Source organism: Pan paniscus, chromosome 12 (genome assembly GCF_029289425.2).
Source record: "Pan paniscus chromosome 12, NHGRI_mPanPan1-v2.0_pri, whole genome shotgun sequence".
NCBI lineage: Eukaryota > Metazoa > Chordata > Mammalia > Primates > Hominidae > Pan > Pan paniscus.
The window spans coordinates 40260182-40277159 of NC_073261.2; the positions used below are offsets into that span (position 1 = coordinate 40260182).

The 16978-nt window shown below is 41.2% G+C and overlaps 1 protein-coding gene across 1 annotated transcript in view; it reads right to left on the minus strand.

The window, feature by feature from the left end:
• The window catches only part of PTCD3 (pentatricopeptide repeat domain 3), a 34538-nt gene that overhangs the window by 17093 nt on the left and 467 nt on the right, over positions 1–16978 (minus strand). The window contains exons 2-9 of the mRNA XM_003816564.4: positions 15254–15306; positions 15120–15156; positions 12501–12546; positions 7360–7428; positions 6797–6901; positions 4910–5033; positions 2359–2474; positions 193–254 (exon numbers count right to left, since the gene is read on the minus strand). Of these exons, the coding sequence (XP_003816612.1) occupies positions 193–254; positions 2359–2474; positions 4910–5033; positions 6797–6901; positions 7360–7428; positions 12501–12546; positions 15120–15156; positions 15254–15306 (612 nt within the window). The remainder of the gene's footprint in view (positions 1–192; positions 255–2358; positions 2475–4909; positions 5034–6796; positions 6902–7359; positions 7429–12500; positions 12547–15119; positions 15157–15253; positions 15307–16978) is intronic.

The window sequence follows — 16978 nt, forward strand, 5'->3', positions numbered from 1 at the left end:
TTGTTGAATGGAGATAAAGACCTTATTGAAAAACGGTCTAAATGTGTATGAATACAAATAGTGAAATTTATATTGCACAATAAAAATCCATTATTTTAGAACATCACAAGAAAACATCTTCACAGGGTGATGGGGCATATTCCATGCACTGTAAGACACTGTAATTCAAGGTTCTAATTACGTGTGACATACCGCCATGTAACTCCAAACTGATGACCAGCTTTCCTCCTAGATGTCTCATCATTTTCCTCTTCCTGAAATGAATAATCATCAAAAGAAATAAAAGTTAAGGCAATGGAATGCATTTCCCAGTCAGACTACTCAAAATCAGAAAGGCAAAGGGAACTCAGAAAAATAAAGGAAACATAGATCCAGCAGAAGGCAAAGAGGAAGCCCAGTTACGCTTACACCTATACAGTTAATTTCTTAAGTGCAAATCAGATGAAAAGCCAAGTTGACTCTCAAAGCAACAAGTGACAGCGTGGAGACAAGATGAAGCCAGTTCCCTGTATGGCCTGGTCCTCAGATAGAAAGAGGAAAACCAAACAACACAGCCTATTTGCTCAGAGACTACATCTGGCTTGATCCATACAGATAAACTGTCATAATTAGGGTGAAAGCAAGATAAACAACATATAGTTAATGCCTAACACTCACCCAAGCAAACTAAGACTTCTTTTTTTTTTTTAAAGACAGAGTCTCGCTCTGTCGCCCAGGTTGGAATGCAGTGGCGTGGTCTTGGCTTACTGCAACCTCCACCTCCTGGGTTCAAGGAATTCTCCTGCCTCAGCCTCCGGAGTAGCTGGGACTACAGGCGCGTGCCACCATGCCCAGCTAATTTTTTGTATTTTTTTTTAGTAGGGACGGGATTTCACCATGTTAGCCAGGATGGTCTCGATCTCCTGACCTCATGATCCACCCGCCTCGGCCTCCCAAAGTGCTGGGATTACAAGTGTGAGCCACTGCACCTGGCAAGACTTCTTATAAGACTAAATCTTGTCTTTATTTATAAACCAAGGTCTGGGATGAGGCTGACGTACAGCAATACAGGCTTGGTTGGCATTGCAGAGGTCAGTGCTGGCTCTGTAGCCTGCTGCCTCAAGAGCTGGGGCTGGAGAGGCAGAGGGCCAACCAGAGCAGGGCTTCAGGAAGTGATACTCTGGAAAGCAAGGTTTAACTGCAACCTACTGCCTATGCACTTTTAAAAATGTAAAGTTCTCTACATAAATAATCCACATTTGGCCAGGTGCAGTGGTCAGTAATCCCAAAACTTTAGGAGGCTGAAGGATCGCCTGAGCCCCAGAGTTGAAGACACCATCCTGGGCACTACAGCAAGACCCTATGTCTACCCGCCCTCCCCACCCAAAAAAAAACTAGCCAGACATGGTGGCCCACACTTGTGTCCCAGCTATTTGGGAGAATGAGGAAGGAGGAACACTTGAGCCCAGGAGTTAAAGGCTGCAGTAAGCTATGATAGCATCACTGCACTCCACCCTAGGTGACAGAGTGAGACCCTGTCTCTGAGGGGGAAACAAGAAATCCACATTTAGTTGGGCAAAGAGTAGAAAAGATAGAAACGAAGAAAAACACCAATAATCCCATCACCCAGAAACACTTTTTAAACGATTTTTTTGTATGCATTTGTAAAAACATTTTTACAAAAATGGAATATATACTGCTGATAGCCTGCTTCCCACTTATTGGATGAATGTTTCCATACCCAAACACATCTACTCTAATGTGCTCAATGGCCACACAACTTTTATCATCATTTGATCATCTACTGTTGGACATCTAGATTGTTTTCAACGTTTTTGCAAGTATAAATACCTCCTCATGAAAAATGTCACATGAGCATCTCTATTTGACTGATCCAAAGGATTTCTTGAGACCTAGTTCTAGAAGTAAAATTCACGAGTCGAGAGAGAGGCTATGACTCAACTTACAGGCGGCCCCCGGCACACTACTGTTCTGTCTCCAGCCTAGTGTGTTCTCTCCTCTAAGTCCACGTATGAATTTTTGAGGGGGCCCAGGCCACGGAGTCTTTCCCTGGCCAGAATACATCATGTTATTACTCTAAGTGGCACAGGCCAGCCCAAACATTTCTGATCAACGCTTTGCCTTAATATGAAGTAGGTGAGGACAACATATTGTTAAAAAGTAAACTAGAACAGAAGTAATTGTTTAAAATCTCTCTTCCTCCTATACCACTTTTTATCAAGGCTATCGTACCACACATCTCAGTACAAATCTCTACTACCCTGACGCATGGCAAAACAACCCATCTTATTTTTAAAAGCAATTTCTTCAAAAAGAAGCTTAAGGAAAAAAAAAAAAATCAAGGCCAACAGTTATTACCAATGCTTCTGACTGTCCAGTTTGTTGAAAATGATAATCAGTTGAGGGCTCCTGGTCACCATAGTAACACAATAAATCCAAGAGACTATTTGTTGTTTCAAGAGACACAGTGGTTCCTGTGGGTAAGAGACAGAAAGATAAAGAAACCTTGAAACAATGAAGAACTAAAGCCTGTTAGGTTAAAATGTGTCATTTTTTTATATTAGCGGTGGTCTTCATGGCTACACACTTAATGTTGTCCACTACTTTATGCACTCAACGTCAACTTAAACACCTGAAGTGACGTAGACAGGGACATAACCCCTATTAACCATGTAATTTGACGTAGAAGATTGGAACACAAGATGAAGTTTGGGCCTGTGCTCACTTATTTTATGTACTCATTATCCTCAAACTACTTCATGGTTTTAATTATCATCACCAAACTGAACACACTGCAAACTATCCCCACTTAGTTCCCCCAGCCCAGGTGCATTTGAACAAATGCAAGTAGAATTATTCCATTTGGATCCAGATACTCACTGAAAACTTGCCTAGAAATACTAGCATAATTGTCGAACTATAGTAGTCTCTTAAAAATTGTTCAAAACATTATGTCCCCATCTTGACACTCATTAAAAAGGCTAAAAAGGGAACAGGAGGAAGACAAGTATGAGATATAATCTGCTATCTTATAAGAAAAGTAAATGTATCTTTTTGTTTGTTTTGAGATAGGGTCTCATTCTGTCGCCCAGGCTGGAGTGCAAGGACATCACAGCTTACTACAACCTTGAACTTCTGGGCTCAAGTGATCCTCTCACCTCAGCCTTCCGAGCAGCTGTGACTACAGGTATGTGCCACTGCACCTGGCTAATTTTTAAATTTTTTGTAGAGATGAGTTCTCACTATGTTGCCCAGGCTGGTCTTGAACTCCTGGGCTCAAGCAATCCTCCTGTTTTGGCCTCCCAAAGTGCTGGGATTACAGGTGTGAGCCACCATGCCTAGCCAATAAATTATCTTTCTAAACAAAATACATTGATAAATTTAAAATGCCCATCAGGAAATGTAAAAAGTCCAGAAGAGAAAGCAGGGCAGAGGGTACAGGCTATGGAGAAGCAACTGGTTCACACTATCTCAAAGCTATGAGACCCTGGAAAAATTACCTAATAATTACCTTCATAAGATTATTATAAAACACACCAATGAATAAGGTATTGTAGAATTAAGTATGTGAAATGGCTAGCACAGTGTTTTGCACTTATTAGGGGCCTGACAATGAAATGTTCTAGGATCCTTTCCCTGGTATGTTAGCTTTGTTACTGAGCTATGGGTCTGACACCTGTCTTTACTGAAGGACTGCACACACCTATCCAATAAAGGGGGTAAAACTAGAAAAAGACAAGCCTTAGCACTAAGAACTTCAATGCAGACTCACACCAGATGCCGATCATATTAACAAGCAGAGGGAAGCGCCTCACTAAATTACAATCTATTGCCATCACTCAGCCATACATCTGATGCTGTACCAAGCCACACACCAAAATTCTCAAACATAGCTTTCTGCAAATGTTTCTTGTGTTCAAGTGTATAATGACTCAGTCCAGTTTCCACCACTTCCATGTTTATTCTAAATCACCAAATAGCACTCTAGATTCTAAAAACTTAATGCCAGCTGCTTCTGATGTTGCTATATGTAGATTTTCATGTTGACGTATCAGCTGTGCTATTTACGTGTGTAGCTCCGCCAGTTTACATCCAGCTCCAATTCAGAGAACCACACAATTTTAGAGCTAGAAGTTTTGAGAAATTAAGTAACTTTTTGAACGCTAAGAACAATTAGTGACACAGATGGCACCTGCATCAAAGCCCCTGATCCTAGTTGAGTGTGCTTTCCTTTTTACGTATTTCTTTCTTGTGTGTTGTGGCCCAATCTTCCAAACATCCTTAAAGAGTCCAGGAAAGCTGGGCACGGTGGCTCACGCCTGTAATCACAGTACTTACGGAGGCCGAGGTGGGTGGATCATGAGGTCAGGAGATCGAGACCATCCTGGCTACATGGTGAAACCCCGCCTCTATTAAAAACACAAAAAAGTTAGCTGGGCGTGGTGGTGGGTGCATGTAGTCCCAGCTACTCAGGAGGCTGAGGAGGGAGAATGGCATGAACCTGGGAGGCGGAGCTTGCAGTGAGCCGAGATTGCGCCACTGCACTCCAGCCTGGGCGACAGAGCAAGACTCCATCTCAAAAAAAAAAAGGAAAAGGGTACAGGAAATCTGGGAGCACTGCATATCTACCTAACATTAAAAACAGAAGCTAAGGTAGAAGGGTGATACAATTTCTCTACCAGTGCTACAATAAACCAACAAAGCTGCAATTCTACTTCGCCTGTAATTCTTAAGTAACACTACAGCTAAAAATGAAATAAACTATTAAAAATATAAAGCACGCAGCCATCAAAGCAGAGTAAGTAAGTACAGCAGGACCTGTAACTCTTACTCAAAATATATGAATCATATAACTGGGGCCCACTTCAAAGCCCATGTTATTAGAGGTGCTTTAATCGAACTCAGTCACCTGCTTGCAAAAGCTGATCAAACATGTCCACAGAGGCTTTGACTTTTCTGAGCTCGATTCGTTCCTTCAGGGCGGCTTCACTTATGTCTTTGATCTGAGGTTCAAAGTACTCAGGCATTAAACACTAGGAAAACAAGATGACTAAAGTTACTACAAACAGGTAAAGGTGAGGGAAGGATAACTGAGTAGGACAAAACTTTTATCACCAACATACCAAAGTAAAACTTCACTGCTCCAATTCATGTTTCCTGCACCAGATACTACTGATCATTTTAACATCACTGTCTTCACAGGGAATTGAACTAAACCTTTCATCTCTAATGCTGTGTATCCTCTAAACATTTAATACTACCCAAGGTATGCTGATTTTACCTCATTCACTAACTTATTCAAATACTTTCTGAATGCCTACTATTTTACCCCAGACATTAAGCTTGGCACTGGGGATACAGAGACGAAAGGCATTCTCTACCTTCAGGGTGCTCACAATCTAATGGAGAAAGACACTGTCTTAGTTTAGGATTTTAATATTTTGACTTACACAATCACACTGGCTTCCTCATCTATGCACAAGTTCTACTATGAAAACAAGAAGTGTGTGTTTCCCTGTGAGCTTTGGGAAGCAGAGAGACGTAGGGGTATGGGAGCAGTTTAGATATGATGAGTCTGAGATTAGTACTTCCACCAACAAACTCAGGAGGGCAGAGGCGCATCTGTTTTGCTCACCACTGTATGGACAAGCACTAAGCACAATACCCACCACACTGCATAAATCCTCACTCCAAAACTACAGAACAAAGAGGGAGCTGGAAATACAATGTGGAGTTCAAAGTAAAGGGATCTAGGCTAGATATACAAAAGAGTACCAAATGGATTATAAGCGTCACTGAAACAGAAGAGTATATACAATAAAAAGAGAAAATGAGCATAAAAATCTAAGAAAGATACCCATGCTTAAGAAGTGGATCAAGGCCAGACACGGTGGCTCACAACTGTAATCCCAGGACTTTGGGAGGCCAAGTCGGGTGGATCACGAGGTCAGGAGTTCAAGACCAGCCTGGCCAAGATGGTAAAACCCCGTCTCTACTAAAACTATAAAAATTAGCCAGGTGCAGTGGCAGGCACCTGTAATCCCAGCTGCTCAGGAGGCTGAGGCAGGAGAATTGCTTGAACCCGGGCGGCAGAGGCTGCAGTGAGCCAAGATCGTGCCACTGCACTCCAGCCTGGGCAACAGAGTGAGACTCCATCTCAAACAAAAACAAACAAAAAAAGAAGCGGATCAAGAGCAAGCAGCAGTGGCTTACACCTGCAATCCCAGAGATTTCAGAGGCCGAGAAGGGTGTTTGCTTGAGCCCAGAAATTTGAGACCAGCCTGGGCAGTGCAGTGAGACAAGACCCTGTTCTCTACAAAAACTAAAAATTAAAAAAAATCGGCCAGGCATGGTGGCACACCCCTGTAGTCCAAGCTACTTGTGAGGCTGAGGCAAGAGGATCACTTGAGCCCAGGGGTTCCAGGCTGCAATGAGCTATGATTGCACCATTGCACTCCAGCCTGGGTGACAGCATGATGCCGTTTCAAAAAAAAAAAAAAAAGGAAGAGAAAGATGTGTATAGAGAGGTAGTGAAGGAAACTTCAGTCATAGAATTAAAGACCTAAGAGCATGGTGTCACAAAAATCAAATGGGGAAAATATTAAGATGAAGAGCAAATAAATACAGAAAGAATTTTAAAGTTAGTCTTGTGATCAAAGCTAACTCCACACTTTAAAAGGCTTATCATCCAAATATTGAGGGTATTCAAATGGCTACTGAAATATTAGCCATGAAAGCCTGGTTTAATTTACATTTAAAATAGTATTATGTAAATAATGTAACTACCTCTCCTTACCGGTATATGAGGTTCAGCTATGTCCTTCTGAAAATATTTGGGGTATGAATTAATAATAAACTTGGCCACATTCTCCCCGGATTTCTTTGCCAGTAAAAATGAACGCTATATAAAGAAAAAGATTTAAATACATGTAATTTAAACTCAAGCAAGATTATAGTTACACTCTCAGCAAGAATTTCTCCCCCCTCACAAAAAAAAAAACAAATGCAACAACACGCAGAATCCCAATTAGAAATTATAGACTATCCCACCTTTTCTACTGTGATATAATTTCAGTTAGCATCTTATACACAGCTTGAAATATATAAAAAGCAAGCCATTTAAACTGAGTGGGTCACTCCAGTGTGAAAAAGCCCTAAGTATTAGAAACCAAAGCCAAAAATCCTTTCCCCATTGACGATATGTACATCTTTTTGAAGAAAGTAGTAAAGGATTCACATAGTCTATCAATTTCTCAGCATTTGTAAACCTTTCCCAGGTTATTACAACTAAATTATTTATGTACTGTTGTACGCAAACCAGAGAGATAAAACACTAGAAAATTATATGAAAATACTCACAGATTCCAAAGAGGATGCTGGCATAAGGTAAGGATCATCTTGAAACACATAAGGCACAGCTGTGGTATCCTGTGGAAAAGACATAATACAATTTCTATATTTATTTTGAAGACAGCTCACTGTAACTTTTAGCTCCTGGACTCAAGGGATTCTCCTGCCTCAGCCTCCCAAGTAGCCTGGGCTACAGGTGTGTGCCACCACAGCTGGCCATTTCACAAAATTTTTTGTAGAGAGGGTGTCTTGCTGTGTCACCCAAGCTGGTCTCAAACTCCTGGCCTCAAGCAGTTCTCTCACTTCTGCCTTACAAAGGGCTAGGATTATAGACGTGAGCCACTGCATCCAGCCCACAAGTCTTTCTAGCTAAATTTTTAAGAGGACCTTGTGAGTTTTGATAAACAAAAATTCCGTAAGTTGTAATTATGTATGTAACCTAAATGCGCAAACGTGTGTGGGCATATATACATGTATATATAGAGAAAAAAGACAAAAGACAAACACCTGCACTGTACTCTCAGCTCTACAAGACTTGCCTTTAATTATGCAAGGCAAACAATGGCTTAAGCCTCCCTCCCCATGGCTGATTTTAATATTTAAGTTTGCTACCACTGGGGACTGTTTTAAACTCTAGGTAAGAATCATGTGAATTAACTAGTCCTAACAGCAGAATCCCAGAATAGGATTTCCTCCACAGCAAGGTCACTATCCACCCACGCTCAACTTCACCAAGAGTCCCTCCTCCAAATGAAGATATCACCGTGCCCTCTGAGGAATCAACAACAGAACCTTCTCCCACGTCCTGTTACCCATTAAAATTGCTCCCTAAACCTGAGCATAATCAACTCTCCAATACCACCAGGGGCCCCACTGAGAAATGCCCCAGAATTGCTTTCTTTATTCTCTTCTGTGTCTGAGTGCCTTACTTGGGCCTTTATTCCAAAGCAAAAACTTATCCTATATCCTTAATGCTGTTTTACTGACTGGACTCCTCAGGGAGGGGGCACAGAAGCTTCCCTGCAGCTCTCAACGGAAAGCTGCTCATACCTGGAACCTGGAGGCAGTGTTTTATTTTGGACCTAGCTTTCTGCTACCCCTTTCAAAAACCCCTTTCCCTTGAGCCTCACCTTAGCAGCCCTGTTGTGAACTTCAGTTTTTATTTGAATTATACTAATGGAAAGCCAATGTTGAATTCTTAAGAGTGATATGATCCAGGGTCACTACAGCTGCTGAACTGAGAGCAGTGTGTAGGGAGGTGCAGTGGGAGACGACAGAGACTGCTGCAATTAATCCAGACTTGTAAGACGACAATAACCAAGGTGACTGGTCGTGATATCAGGCATCTAAAATTTTGATATTTTGCAGAAAAGAGTTAACAGACCTGAAACCATTATCCTTAGGAAGGTCTGCGTCCAAGGCTGGCCCTTGGCTGCCATCTGGGAACCTGGATGTCGGAAGGGTTCTCACCGTTCCTAGAACTGCTAAGAATGGTTCACTGTGCCTAACCTGTTTGTACACCGTGTTTTGTGCCAAACACCTGCTTCCCTTCTGGGAGTATGGAAACTTGGTATAATATATGCCAGCCAGTGGGTGGTCTACATGGCCAGCCTCCCCTAAAAACTCTGGGCACTGGGTCTCTAATGAGCTTTGGTAGACACTTTGCATATGTTGTCACAAGTCACTGATGGAGGAATTAAGCATGTCCTGTGTTGAATCTTCTGGAGAGGTCTTTTGGAAGCTTGTGACTGATTTCTTTTGGTCTTTATCCAATGAGCCTTTTCTCTTTGCTGACTTTGCTTTGTATCTTCTTGCTGTCATAACTCTTAGCCTGGGAGTGGTCACGGAGACCTCGCACACACGTATCTTTTGAAGGGATAAACAAAGGCTTTGCTAACAATACCCAGGATTTTGGCCTGAGCAGCTATAAGAATGGAGTTGCCATTAATGAGATGGCAAAGAAATATGTGAGGAATGTTTGGAGGGAAAGGGGTTTGGTTTTGGATATGCTAAGCTCTTTATCACACTCTCAAGTGGAAAGCTTTCCCATTCTCCACATAGCTGTCTTTTCTAAAATGTCTGCTTAGAATTCCTTTCCCCCCATCCTGGCTAACACAGTGAAACTCCGTCTCTACTAAAAATACAAAAATTAGCTGGGCGTGGGGGTGGGGGCGCCTGTAGTCCCAGCTACTCAGGAGGCTGAGGCAGGAGAATGGCGTGAACCCAGGAGGTGGAGCTTGCAGTGAGCTGAGATTGCGCCACTGCACTCCAGCCTGGGTGACAGAGGGAGACTCCGTCTCAAAAAAAAAAAAAAAAAAAGAAAGAAAAAAAAGAATTCCTTTCCCAGTCTTGGCGATACAACCCCTTCTCAGTGCTACCTCAGTCTTCCCCTCTAGAACTACACAATATCTGTGTCTAATTCTATATCCAGCACAGTGCTTGATAAGCATCATAAGGGCACAAAATATTGTTGCTGAATGAATGGATAAACGAATAACTCTTGGATTTTAAGGGCCAGATAAGTCACAATTCTACACACAATTCTATAACTTCTTTGATTTGAAGGTGGCCCTGGGCCATTTTCATTGAAATGTTGAGAATATCTCAGAGGTCCATTTCTATGTTTACATTTCAGGTGCCTATTTATGGATAAGTGAGCTACTGAAAATCTCAATGCTTTGCAAGTAGGGAGATGTAGTAAAGTCCTTTTTCAGAAACTGGTAGAGTACACCAGTGCACATTAGACCCAACACTATCTTTAGTAGCTCCATCTTTATTTTATATTTAATTTTTTTGTGTGTGGCGGGGGTGACAGGGTCTCACTCTGTGGAGTACAGTGGTGCGATCCTGGCTCACCGCAACCTCCACCTCCACCTCCCAGGATCAAGTGAGCCTCACCTCAGCCTCCCAAGTAGCTGGGACTACAGGCGCATACTACCACGCTCAGCTAATTTTTGTGTTTTTTTGTAGAGACAGGGTTCCACCATGTTGCCCAGACTGATCTCAAAGTCCCGAGCTCACAGGATCCACCCGCCTTGACCTCCCAAACTGCTGGGATTACAGGCATGAGCCACTATGTCCAGCCTAGTAGTTCCATTTTTAGATGTAGTTTAATATCTACAATAGAAGAACAATTCTGCATACTTGTAATAATCGACTTAAGGAGGATCAATATCCATACAGATACTGTGGCAGAAAAAAAGACTTCATTATTTTAGACTTTTCCCCACAGACGAAATTAAAAGTTTTTGGTTAATAAAAAATACAACCAAGCAGAAAGTTCCATTTCTGATGCATTTACCAAAGTTTCAGTGTATCTACCAGACTACAAACTCTACTCTTGAGTTGCCAACAGAGAAAATTTCATGTCAATGAAATCAACAATACAGTAGTAGCAGTAACAAAATACAATGTACCAAGAATTTCCTTTGTCCCAGACTCTGTCCTAAATCTTACGTATACTTAATTCATTTGTTAATAATTCCACTGCAACCTTGAGGTTTGGTGCTATAATTAACCCCCAATTTATAAGTCAGGAAACAGAAGTATCAAGAGGTAAAGTAACTTCCCTAAGATCATAAAGCTAGTTGCTTGGCTATTAAAACAAACCAGTAGGCTCCAGGACCCAGATTATTAATCATTACATGATTGTCAGCATGACAGGTACATTATTTCTCCAAGTTGGTATACTACAGCCAAATCGTCCCCTAAGAACATACATTTCAACAAGCCCTTCCAGGGATTAAAGATCACTGGTATGGTAGAAAAACACTGCATTTTGAGATAAAAGGCGTGAAATTAAGCCTTTAATTAAGGTTTTAACATCCTAACCAGCCACTGGCCACTTGCAAAACCTTAGCTTCCTCCTTTGCCAAATAAAGGGATTTGATAATTTTATTTTAATTTTTTTTTTTTTTTTTTTTTTGAGACAGAGTCTCACTAACTCACCCAGGCTGGAGTGCAGTGGCAGGACCTTGGCTCACTGCAACTTCTGCCTCCCAGGTTCAAGAGATTCTCTTGCCTCAGCCTCCTGAATAGGTAGGACTACAGGTGCCACCATGCCTCGTAATTTTTGTTTTTGTTGTTTTGGTAGAGACAGGGTTTCACCATGTTCACCAGGCTGGTATCGAACTCCTGACCTCAAGCAATCCGCCTCCCTCGGTCTCCCAAAGTGATGGGATTAGTGATGGGATTACAGATGTGAGCCACTGCGCCTGGCCAATAATTTTATTCTTAAAAAAAAAAAAAAAAGGCCGGGCGCTGTGGCTCACGCCTGTAATCCCAGCACTTTGGGAGGCCAAGGCGGGTGGATCACGAGGTCAGGAGATGGAGACCACCCTGGTGAGCACAGCGAAACCCCGTCTCTACTAAAAATACAAAAAAATAGCCAGGCGTGGCGGCGGGCGCCTGTAGTCCCAGCTACTTGGGAGGCTGAGACAGGAGAATGGCATGAACCTGGGAGGCAGAGCTTGCAGTGAGCCGGGACTGTGCCACTGCACTTCAGCCTGGGCGACACAGCAAGACTCCGTCTCAAAAAATAAATTAAAAAAAAAAAAAAAAAAAAAAAAGTTTGGCGCAGTGGCTCACACCTGTAATCCCAGCACTTTGGGAGGCCAAGGCGAGTGGATCACCTGAGGTCAGGAGTTCGAGACCAGCCTGACCAACATGGAGAAACCCCGTCTCTACTTAAAATACAAAATTAGTTGGGCGTGGTGGCACATGCCTGTAATCCCAGCTACTCAGGAGGCTGAGGCAGAAGAATTGCTTGAACCCAGGAGGTGGAGGTTGCGGTGAGCCGAGATCGCGCCATTGCACTCCAGCCTAAGGCAACAAGAGCGAAACTCTGTCTCAAACAAAACAAAACAAACAAACAAACAAAAAACAGATGGGGGTCTTGCTACATTGCCCAAGCTGGTTTTGAACTCCTGATGTCAAGTGGTCTTCCTACTTTGGCCTCCAAAAGTGTTGGGATTACATTCATGAGCCACCTGGCTCAGCTGGATTAGACAATTTTAAAGAAACTTTCTAGACGCACAACAGTTTAATTCTGAGTAATGACGAGGTATGAGTATTAAATGTGTTATTAGCTGAGTTAAAAAGTGTGTTATTAGCCAAGTTTTAGGTTAAAAAAAAAACAAAATCCTACTTACCCTGTTTACTGTGGACGCAAGTGCCTGAAGAACGGCTACTTTATCCCTAAAAATAAGAACCACAAGTTAATCCTCATCAGGGCTCTTCATAGCCACAAACTGAACAAGTGATTCTACTCTCAGTGTACTGGCCAATAACATAGTGCAGATCTCATCTGAAGCTGGTTATGTCACAAGGTCACTAGAATAAATTAGAAATTAAGAAAACTGCTGGTTCTTTCCCCTAGTTGGTACATGTTCCTCTCTTTGCCTGTCCTCTCTGGCCTGGTGCATAATGCCATAACCCAGGGCTAGTGATTTCCATCCCGCCCTCATAAAACTATCTGGCCTACTTCCTCTACCCACTTTCCTATGGATTCTTACTGCGGCTTTCGGGACTACTGTTGCCTTTACTATCCTAATTGGTAGCTCTTGATTCAGTTATAGGAGAATAAACCACAGGCTTCACTCTGGACCTATTGCATCAAAGCCTCCCAAGATCCATGGAGGACTGTCACACACACTCTTACTGAAATTCCCAGATGATTCTGATGCAACCTCCTGGTTTAGAATCTCTCAACCATATATAACGTTATGGTAAGAATTGCAGGCCAGCTGTCCACTGCACCTCTGAGTAGAGACCTTTACTGAACTATTAGAAAAGGCTTCACTGGAATAAATGACAGACAAGATAATTTGATCTCAAATATATTTGTGCTCCTATGTTAGATTTAATGTGTTTCCTTTCCAAAAGGGAATTATACCAAGAGTATTTTTCTAAATAAAGTTTAACGTAACATTCTTAAGACTATAAGTCACCTGAGAAAAACAAAAGTACAGGAAATTTTATATTTCATCAAAACTAATTCCCTGATGTACATAATATCCACTAAATTTTCTATCCACGTTTAGAAGTCACATTTATGTAATTTCAGCAAGTGTGATAACGACACATTCTCTCATCTCTCAGCATTCCTTCAGCAGATCTTTTATTGCCCTATTTAAGTCTTATCAAGTTAGCAAACTTTCCTAACATATTGAACAAATGGCAGTGAAAAAATGATGACATTCAGATTACTCACTAATTCTCTTTCTTTAAAGGGTTACTTTAAAAAGGTATCATACATTATCTTAAAAAAATAAACTAGAACATTACACGTTAACCTAAAGTGTCTGGTGTCATCTTGTGACCCCTCTCCACGATCAATCTGGTATTTGTATATCCAGAACTTTTAAAGGTATTTTCACACATAAACATCTCCCTAAAAAACGTATACACACTGTCATTCTGCATGTGTTTACATAAGTTTGACTGCACTATCCATGTTATTAAATATAGAGCTAATTAATTCCTTTCAATGTAAAAAGTTATTGTATGATAACCTTTTAAAATTATCCATTCACTTTTCAATGGGCATTCAGGCTGTTTCAACCTGTTACTATTCCCAAGTAATAAAGAACAGTCTTGTCCATGTATATATGCAAATGTTCCTCCAAAGTGGCTAACCAGTAAGGTACGCACATTTCCAATTCTGATTCTGCCAAATTTCCCTCCAAAGAGCTGTTCCAATTTACTGTCCCATAAACAAACGTATTTCTTCAAATCCTCTCTCTGCCAATACGGTAAGTTTTAATTTGCACTTCTTTTATGATCCCAGTTACCTATGCATTGACATCACTGGGCTCCCTGGCCTCCCTAAAATAATCACAATTCAGATTAATAACGTTTTTTAAAAAGTCTTTTTAAATGAACCCAAGTCTTTTTTTTTTTTTGAGATGGAGTCTTGCTCTGTCGCCCAGGCTGGAGTGCAGTGGCGCGATCTCGGCTCACTGCAAGCTCCGTCTCCCGGGTTCACGCCATTCTCCTGCCTCAGCCTCCCGAGTAGCTGGGACTACAGGTGACCCCCCACCACATCCGGCTAATTTTTTTGTATTTTTAGTAGAGACGGGGTTTCACCGTGTTAGCCAGGATGGTCTCAACCTCCTGACCTCATCATCCGCCCGCCTCGGCCTCCCAAAGTGCTGGGATTACAGGCGTGAGCCACCGCGCCTGGCGAACCCGAGTCTTTAGGTCACATAATTTTAAGACCTAGCTTTTTGAGGGGCCACTAAATGCGTTCAATAGGACTACACTGTAACAAGCACTTTTGTGAAGTTTTAGTTCCTGCATATTCAACAAATGTTGAATAAATGAGATGAGGCAAGTTGTTCAAGGATATATCCAGTGAATAAAAAAGCTAAATTTTGCTGTCCACACCATTTACTTTATTTTACCTCATTAGAGATAATAAAGACAGTAACTGTCTGCTCTTGAATCATATGAGAACTTCCTTGAAAAAAATTATTCTAATGATGATGTTCATGTATAACCATGTATTATTAACCACGTAAATAGTAACCCACACTAATTCAAAATCTCTTTCAATTGTTCTTTTAAGTAAATCTCATTGCTCATTCACTCACTATTCTCCACCTTTCCATTTTTTGTCCTTTAAACTCCTAGCTTCTCCCCGCTCAGCTACTCTCTTCAAGAATGCTCTCCTATTGCTCTTCCTGTCACTGTCTCCTTACCTAACCCTTATACTTCTCTCATAGTAAGCACTCAACCATTTGCTGAATGAACACTGATAGAATACTTACCAAGTTTTCTTTCTTGGAATTACTACTTCTTCAATCCCTAATGTAAAAAATAAAACATGAATCAGTTTCCTAGTACTACAATGGAATCCAATGTGTTGATATAAAAATAGAATTCAATATATTTTAAAATATACCTGTTACATCAGTTCCTTCAACCTTTGAGAGGGTTGCACTACCAGAATAAAATCTGCAAAAAAAACAAAAGCCTTAAAGCTAATAGTCATTAATGAAGTACCCAGCTCACCTCCACCTATGTGTACTTTGAGCCCAAATTCTCCAATTATCACGGATTAAACTGGATAACTCATGTCAATGAACGCTGAGAAGACAGTCTGTACACATGTTCAATATCATTAAGGAATGGATACAAGATATGGACAAGACTGTCAAAACTTTTTTTTTTTTTTTTTTTTTTTTTTAGAGACAGGGTCTTGCTCCATTGCCTAGCCTTTAGTGCAGTGGTGCAATTATAGCTCCCTGAACCCTTGAACTCCTGGGCTCAAGCGACCCTCCTGCTTCAGCCTCCTGAGTAACTAGGACTACAGGCATATGCCACCATGCCCGGCTAGTCAAAATTTTTGGAAGCAAGCAATCTCATTACATAAATGGCAGAGAGGGAGGAAAGTTTTTAATAGCACTTGAACAATCTGGTTTGAAATGCAAGAACTTTCAACTTCAGGAACCCAAAACACTATGATGTTTAAAAGAACAATTCAGTGAGCTCTTGCTTCTATACAGATACTGCCCTGATCAGAAAGGACTACCTCACTTAAAGCAATTACAACATAGGGAAGATGACCCATGGCTTCTCATTCCACTTCTTTCAACAATCAAGAATGTACCAAATACATAAGGCCTGATTTAGACTTGGAATTGCTGATATTTTCTATTTTCAGAGGTTCAATATGAAATCCTTTTTAAACCAAAATATAGAATCATTGGCCCATGACTGAGTTTTTAAGTGTTCTGTTTAAGTGTTCTGATCACACTAAAAACACAGTCAATACACCACAGATAATGTGACGGTTAGTATCATCTTGTGTTTCCCCTTACTAAATGGCATCAGTAACATTCAGAAAATTGTCAAGATGTGATTGCACAGAAAGATACTTCCTCCAGTAGTATCTGGTTTCAGGTATCATTTAAAACAAGAACACCCCTCTACGTTAAGGACATTTCAGAAAGAGATCAACTCTTTCAAGTTTCTGAGATCAACTCTTTCAAGTCACACTATTTGTTTCTCATGACCTTAAAACAGAGATCACAGTTATTTTGAGAACGGATGCTGAGGGAGAGATTCTGCTTCAGGCAAAGAAAATGAGTAGAAAAATGCTAACGATGGCTACCAGGAAACGGAGGACTGGCATTGAATGGCAGCACAAAGGTTTCTGCAGTATCAGATGGAGTGGTTTCTCTTTCTTGAGGGGAACTAAGGGAGAGTACATATAAAAACATATTGTAAATTACATATCCCACTTATACCTCACAAACTTTTCGGATGGTTATTACCAACTCCAGTCTGCAGATGAGGAAATCTGTCTACTATCATCCAATTAAGCGAATGGCAAACACTAAACCTAAAATTAGGCTTCTAGCAAGTTTTCACTACAAATTACTGCCTCTCATATTCCCACAATGCCACTGTTTGTACTGAGTGAAAAAAAAATTACACAGATAGGTCATACATGTTCCAAGCTATAACTATCACAGATCAAAAGGGCATAGTCAGATCTTTTAGACTTTTCTGCTTTTACGAAAACCTGATAACTTCTTTAGCCAAAGTCCCCACGGTGGCGACCAGAGACTGCCTTTTATTTGGGAAGATCTTGTACGTTCTCCTCGCTCCTCCTGATTGGGTT